At 44.7% G+C, this 7119-nt stretch overlaps 1 protein-coding gene across 1 annotated transcript; it reads right to left on the reverse strand.

The window, feature by feature from the left end:
• Positions 1-3663: 3663 nt before the first annotated feature.
• PtA15_14A445 (uncharacterized protein) lies at positions 3664-6540 on the reverse strand (the record flags this gene model as incomplete). The annotated part of the gene is made up of 9 exons (XM_053163162.1): positions 3664-3896; positions 3967-4216; positions 4296-4574; positions 4655-4713; positions 4847-4954; positions 5033-5141; positions 5226-5281; positions 5344-6373; positions 6538-6540. The coding sequence occupies 9 exons, from the start codon at positions 6538-6540 to the stop codon at positions 3664-3666; spliced, it is 2127 nt and encodes a 708-aa protein (XP_053027116.1).
• Positions 6541-7119: the final 579 nt, after the last annotated feature.

Here is a 7119-nt window from a genome sequence, read left to right on the forward strand (position 1 = left end):
GGCAGCCGCTTGACCAGTCCGCCTGTGCACCATTTATTCATATCCTTTGGCACACAGATTGATCTCGCTGGCTGCAGCTGCTACTGCGGCGGCTGGGGCCAATGCTCAGCCGCCGTGTGCGTCGGGAGCAGTTACTGCTAATGGAGGATCTCACCTGCTCGCTGTTTTGTCCATGCGTGCTGAAACTCGCAAGCAGCAGTACAAGAGTGAAGGTACACCTTCCAGAACAGCTGATTTGCCTCAGTCTCTTTCTGGGGCTTGTTTGTTGACTCCCTTCACCAAGCTATACAACACCCGGGAATATGCAAAGACTTGTACCAGCCATACACCAACCTCTCAACCATGCTCAGCTAATCCGTCTCATCCTCCACAGATTCCGGGCCAGCCATGAGTACCTGGCGCTCCTCTTCAAAGCCTTGATAGTCTTGCAGCACACACCTTTTTCCGCCTCAACCAGCCCATTGCCTTTTCCCCCATCCACCCCAGAATATCCTCCGGCTCCCCCAAAAATACTCCTCTGATGAGACCCACTCGGCCTGAGAGCTTATTTCCCAAGTGGCCAGCCAACCTCGTTGCCCTTATTAAACATCTCATCCAATACTCCGGCCGCGCCAGGCACACCAGCCTCAAGCTCCTGATTTTCCATGCCCTTTATACCAATCCCACATCCGCACTGTCCCCAAGCTCCTGCTTGACTATGTCCCTCAAAAGGATTCCCGCCGAGGTCCTGGAAGACCCCACAAATAAATGGTACTTCCAATTTGGGCATTACTTTCTGTGGCCCTCTTTTTTTTGTTTGGTGCTTGGTTTTTGTGCCAGTATTATTGTCTCTTTTGTTGATCTATAAGATGGCTTAAACACACTTATTTATTCTTTCTAGTTTATTTTCTCTTTGTTTCTTTCTCTTTCTCTCAGTAAAAGAAAAGGCATACACTCTCTTTAAACAAGAAAAATAAAACACATGCATGAATAGATATCAAAATATTAATATCTTGACTTGATAGATAGAAGTATTGTGATGTGGTTGAAAAAATGCTATTTGTTTGTGTTTTAGTTTTTCAATGGAGAAACAATAGGTGAGTTCATGTTGGGGCATTTCAAGTCCCCAGCTAAAATTGATCTTGCTATTTGATAAAATTGGGATCTTAAAAAGCCAAACAATGGTGGGGAGAGTCCAACTTTCAGCAAGAACTGAAATTAACTGAAGTTAATTTTAATTAAAATTTTGCTGGTCCTGGCCCAATGTGAACCGGGATAATGAATAGCAAGATTTTATTTGAAACAAATAGTGCATTAGTAGACTAAATTGATCTCATATGTGTGTCTTGTCTGAAACCAGTCAGGTTTGTAGGTTCAATTCAATTGAATCAGGGTTTGCTGCATGGAAAAGATTTTGGTGGCTGGGGCACTTCATGTGTGATGTTTATGAATCAGACACGCAAGTAGTACAAAAATTCATTCATTCTCATATTTCTAGGGATATTGGCTGTGATGACACATCAAGGCCTTTCCTGATGATTGAGTTTAGGTGTTTGGTGGATGGATTGTATTTGCAGGCGCAGTGCCGGCTTTGGGGGTGAGGTCGTGGGCCCAGAAGTTGCAGATTTTATTAATTATAAAGGAATCTATTTTTTGTTTGCTTTTGATCATCATAATTTTGTCATTTCATCATCTGTGTAACCTCCTTGACACATTCATTCATAGGTCGTACTACTTTGGTCATTTACTTTGACCTTGCTTATGCTTTGTGTGTATTAATATATGGGACTTCTGCTGCTTTGAAAGATAATTTATCAAGATTATCCTCTTTAGGTTTGTCACTTTTGCTGTGTTATTGATTGAAATGATCCTTGACCAAGTTTAAAGTCTGAGGATCATTTTGACTTCAGAAAAAATACAAAAATACCACAGGAAATTGACCTTTGCAAGGTGTGGAAGTGTTGATGTGAGGATGTCATGTTTGATTTCATTTATGATGTGACTATTTATTTTTATAGAGTGGTGTGAAGTATAGACCCAAATACATTTTTTGGAGGGGGAATTATAAAATGAGTTTAGAATGATTAAATTGGGATCTGCAGCGGCGAAGCCGCTTTGGCCTCTAGTGTTTGCTAAAAACTCAGAATGTCACAACAAATATAAAATTCACTTCAAGCCCAAAGTTTCCAATCAAAGAAGTAGCAACAAAGACAAAATTACTTCCAAGCCCAAACAAATCAAGAAGCAACAACAAATATAAAATGTGTTTCAAACCCAAAAAATATCCAAACACAGTAGTGCCTACTCAGCAAGTGAGTCTTCTCATTGAAAAAAACAGAATTCAAACCATGTTGAGTGAGTCTTGTATTCTAAAAACTCAGGAGATACACTGCGGCTAGAATGAGCATGGAAGACACTGGTGGATTGATGCTTCCTGCCGCGCTGGTTGGCTTAGTAGGAGGACCATTGGGGTCAGAAGGATTGGAAAGTGAGTTGGGAATTTTTTCACTGTTGGGGTCAGTAGAATTAGGAGTGGGGTTTGTGTTAGGGCCATTCCCAGCATTGTTGCTGCCATTGTTCACATCATTTTTCCCTCCATTGTTCCCGTCATTAGGGCTGGGAGAGGTCACCAGCAGTCCTGCAGATTGAACAAAACAAACAGTCAATACGTTTCCATGCGTTCAGCGGTATCTTCGATTTCGTCCTTCACCACCGAGTCATTTTGTCTGTCTTGCCAGTATCGTCATGGCGATGTTCAACTGAAACAGCGGAGAAAGCACCCGATTCTGTGGGCACCGATCAAACAGCATGTCCCCTATGCACGCGGGGACCAGGGACTGCAGCTGGAAGTCTTTGCTCTGCGGTATTCCAATATTTTGTACTCCTTAGTGCTCGGAGTCGTACGTAGTCACGAAATCAAGTCACTACAGTCTTAACAGACGAGGTCGCTAGGCCATCGCGGAAGGGTGCTACGGTCTAACGATGGGACTTTATGTGAAGTGCCGTGGTGAGCTTCTGCGTCTCCCGAATCGTTCCTAACCTGCTGAAAACTGCAAGGGGGTGAACACGGCTACACGCCGCTACGAGCAGATGAGCTGACTTGGCAGTGACTAGTGTAGGCCGGACGAGAGGACTCTGATGGATCCGTTTCACTGATTTGGGGCTGCGGACAAGCGACGAGTAAAGTGGAGAAAAAGTACACTTCCGGTAAAACACCGGCCGGAAGCAAGTCTTCTCCTGTCTAATGTCCCGGCCTGATAGCATTTCGACCCCCGACCTGGTTCACGAGAGAGCTCTGGCAAGAAATGGAAGCTAAGCAGTTTGTTTAGGAAATGATCATGTCGCGTCTTGCTCCAGTCAGGGCTACAAGTAACAAGGTGATTGGCATCCTGATTGTATAATTCATGGATATCTGCCCGCGGAGTGAATTCATACCTCAGAGCAACATTTTTGCATGTAAATATTCATAACAAAAGACAAAAGTCAATCAGAAGAAAAATGAAAAACATAAAGAGAGATGAAAAGCGTTTCTACCTGATGTCTACAAAAAGAATCCGAGTGAGGTCTATACACAAAAATATAACCACATGTATATGAGAAGAGACGAGAGGGAGACACATGCCTACACCGAAAACTACACCACACAAAAAGTCACGTCCCTTTCAAACAAAAAAGGCTGATGGCTCAAAGATCTTGCTCATGTTCAGTGGTAGCAGCAGCAGCAGCAGCAGCAGAAGAGGGGTCATCAACTTGGTCAAGCTGGTTGTTTTTAGCAAGAGTTTTTTTCCGGAACCAGCGCTGATCTTCGGGCGAGAAGCCAGCTTGAGGGGAACCGAAAAGCGCGAACTCGGGCGTCACGTCACAGTAATCTAATCCTTCAAAGTCTTTCTGTCCAGCTTCCACCAATTCGAAAAACTCTATCGAAAAGAGGGCACCCAAAGTCAATGATGTTATAATGAAGGAGAAATGAAGAAAGAAGGAACGGACTGTTGTAGTCGATCCAAGTATGCCATTGATCGTCAAAGTAGTATTTTTGATGGGCAGCCAAGACACAGCACGAATGTGCATGTTCGGCTGCCAAGCCGTATTCGGCAATCGGCCCCTGGTCTTGAGACGACCTGTACCGGGGATCATTGATTTCTTCGCACAAGTCTTCAACAAATTTGATCACTTCATTGTGCCAGGGCGAGTTCTTGATCGTCAGGTTTGATGATCCTGGGTATCCACAGTAGGTTACCTAAATAGGAAAAAGCACGATAGGCATGGTGAGTGAGCGTTCATATAACTCTTCCTTTCATATGAACAAACAGACTTACACCTTTGACTTCAATGAAGTCAGGCTGGCCTCGACGAATCAATTCAGCATACTCCTTAATCTCGTCCGAGTTTTCACCCTTGACCAATGTCAGCCGGAAAACCGTCCGAATCCTTTTCTTGCGAACGATGTCGATCGATTCAAGGAACCGTTCCCAGAAATCCCTGTGCAACGGCCTATCGATCGACTTGAGTGACTCTTTCGTCCCCGCGTCGATCGATAGGTATAGCTGTGTCACGGGCGGCAAATCCAATAAGGATTCTGGGAATTGTGCATTTGTCTGCAACCAATTCACAGTTACCCAAGTTGTGGTGTCAATGAATATTTCTTCGTGGGAGATGGCAATCACGACTGATTTACCACTAAAAATGTCGAAATCCGTTTCTCTGTCAGAAGGCTGATGTATTTCTTAATGTGAGCTGTATCGTCATTCCCGAGCAATCAACTCCCGATCAAGCGAAGAAGAAAACGGGGAAAAGGAAAGAAGAAACTGTCTTCGTAAGTCACATGATAGCTGGAACGTGGGAGGATAAAGTAGTCGCAAATACACACGGAACATGACAGGTTCTCCAACAAGACTCAAGGCAGCGTGTCGTGGAGTTCGGGCTTCATTAAACCTGTCTGGTCGGACGCCTGGCATCCCTGCTAACTGCTTAATTACTGGAATGATTCGCACAAGTTTTAGTTTCAGTTTATGGGGCTTCAGAGGGAAAAGATACAAGGATATCTGTGACTGACGTCGATCGTGTTCCTTCAAGCTCTCTTCTACCACAAATTGTGCATCATCCGTCTTCCATCTCCATGAAGTTCCAACTGGATTAGTGTGGGATCTCCAGCAAAAGGTACACTAGTCAAGTAGAACAAAAGCAAGTCGATCAAAACTTTTCAGTGTTTTGTAGCCTAAATTTCAACGAGGTTCATTGGGACCAACTTTGTTTGCACAAGCTAACGATGGGGTAGCTTCCATGCACTGGTGGGATTGAATGCCTAATAAACAACCGAAGAGAGAATAAGTTTCAGCCTACCAAAAGTGTTAAATACAAACATACCATAAAACGCGTGTTTGTAGCAAAACCCTCTACCTCTCAAAGAGGCTTTGGTCCAGCGACAGGTTTTGACCGCACTATGAGAGCCAACGATTGCATATCCTTGCTTGGTCAAGCTTTTTCGAGTCATGGGACTGATCATATCTTTCTTAATCATTTGGTCTTCGCCGTCTTTTGAGTTTGAGATGAGGTTCTCAATCTGGGGTACTCCTACGCCTAAATCTTCGATATCTAGCGTTCCTTTGCTGCTTTTCTCGCCTTGATTCATTTTTTTACCGAGCAATCTTTTGGACTTCTGGCGCGCTTTCTCAGCTTTAGAAAGTGGTTTGGAATTTGAATAATCTACAAATTCATCATCTGAGTTGTTGGAATCTTCTTCTTCTTCCTCGTCCTCTGATGAGTACTTGAGCTGCTGAGACTTGACGGTTGGCAGTTCAGAGAACGATTTGACTGAGGGCCGAAAGATGTTCGCAAGAATAGAATGATAATAAACGTCGAGATCCCGTTCAGGGTCGATAGAGACGTCGATCCTCTGAAGAGGTATTACCCTTCGAGCGCCCAATCCTTCTAATATCTCGTCTAGTTCAATGGCTTGTTTGCAAAACTCATCGGCATAATCTGAGTGCCCGATGCCGATGACCGCGAAAGAAAGACCGGCGAGAGAGTTTTTGGATAACCTAAAGTCGAACAGAGCGTCTCTGAATTGAGCGAGTACCGAATCGACGGGGGACTCGACGTTGTAGGAGGGCAATAGCAATATCACCAGTTGATGGGTCGAATCGACTGGTGTTTGGGTGATTAGCTGGTCTAGATCCAGATGGTCAAGAGAGTCCAATTTCGAGTTGAGATGTTGAGAGGATGATTGCAGCTTGATCAACAGTTGGTTTGCTAGTTTCTTGGTAGTCGATGAGAGCGAAGAATAGAGTATCTGAGTGTTCAATGGTGTGTGGTATGGGTCTATAATCGCTGGCTTGTTGCCGAAATTGAGTCGATTGGTGATGGATTCTACCAGGCTTAACATCTTGTCTGCCGGCTTCTCTCGTCTTTTCGCTTTCCTGGTTCCGTGTTCCGTGTTCCTCGGTTTTCGGTGCAGCGGATGGTCAACAGCAATCGATTGGGCATGACTTGTGAAAGCGCGGATGTCACATCTTGGCGAGCGCAACAAAGCGCCAACCATGCGCCGCTCGCACTACGCACCATTTTGGACCTGGTCACGGCGGTCGCAGCACTATGTACACCCATTGCATTCCCCCATCACCAGAGGTTCCCAATCTGTTGATGGTATTTAAGCGAGCTTAACGGCATTAGAATGATAAAAAATACGCATGAAATTTCCACAACGTGTGGAGTGTGAACTTCAAAACTTCGAGTTCTAACCCTATCTACATACAGTGGATGACTTCCCATCACATCTGGGACCCTTGCAGTTGTGGATGAAGACCCAAGAAGTTTAGATTTTTGCATGTAAATCTAGCTTTTGGGGCTCCAGAGCACTGGATGACTAAACTTGCCCTCAAGTCTGAGAGCCTGCCAGATCTCAATTTACACAACTCTTGTGCCGTGTTTGGCAGCAGTACATATTGTCTTTTCCGAAAAGCTTGGACATTTCACTCGCCCACTCATCAGCCAGATCCCATATTTTTTTTTTACTTTTGAATTTTTTTAATACAGCTAGCCCAAAAGAGCTTGCGACTTTGGCCGCAAACTCTGAGAGTTTGTGCCGCAGCGGCAAGAGTTTTCCGCAGCTGTTGACATCCGTGCGCGCGGACCGTGCGCGGG

The sequence above is a fragment of the Puccinia triticina genome, chromosome 14A (assembly GCF_026914185.1).
Source record: "Puccinia triticina chromosome 14A, complete sequence".
NCBI lineage: Eukaryota > Fungi > Basidiomycota > Pucciniomycetes > Pucciniales > Pucciniaceae > Puccinia > Puccinia triticina.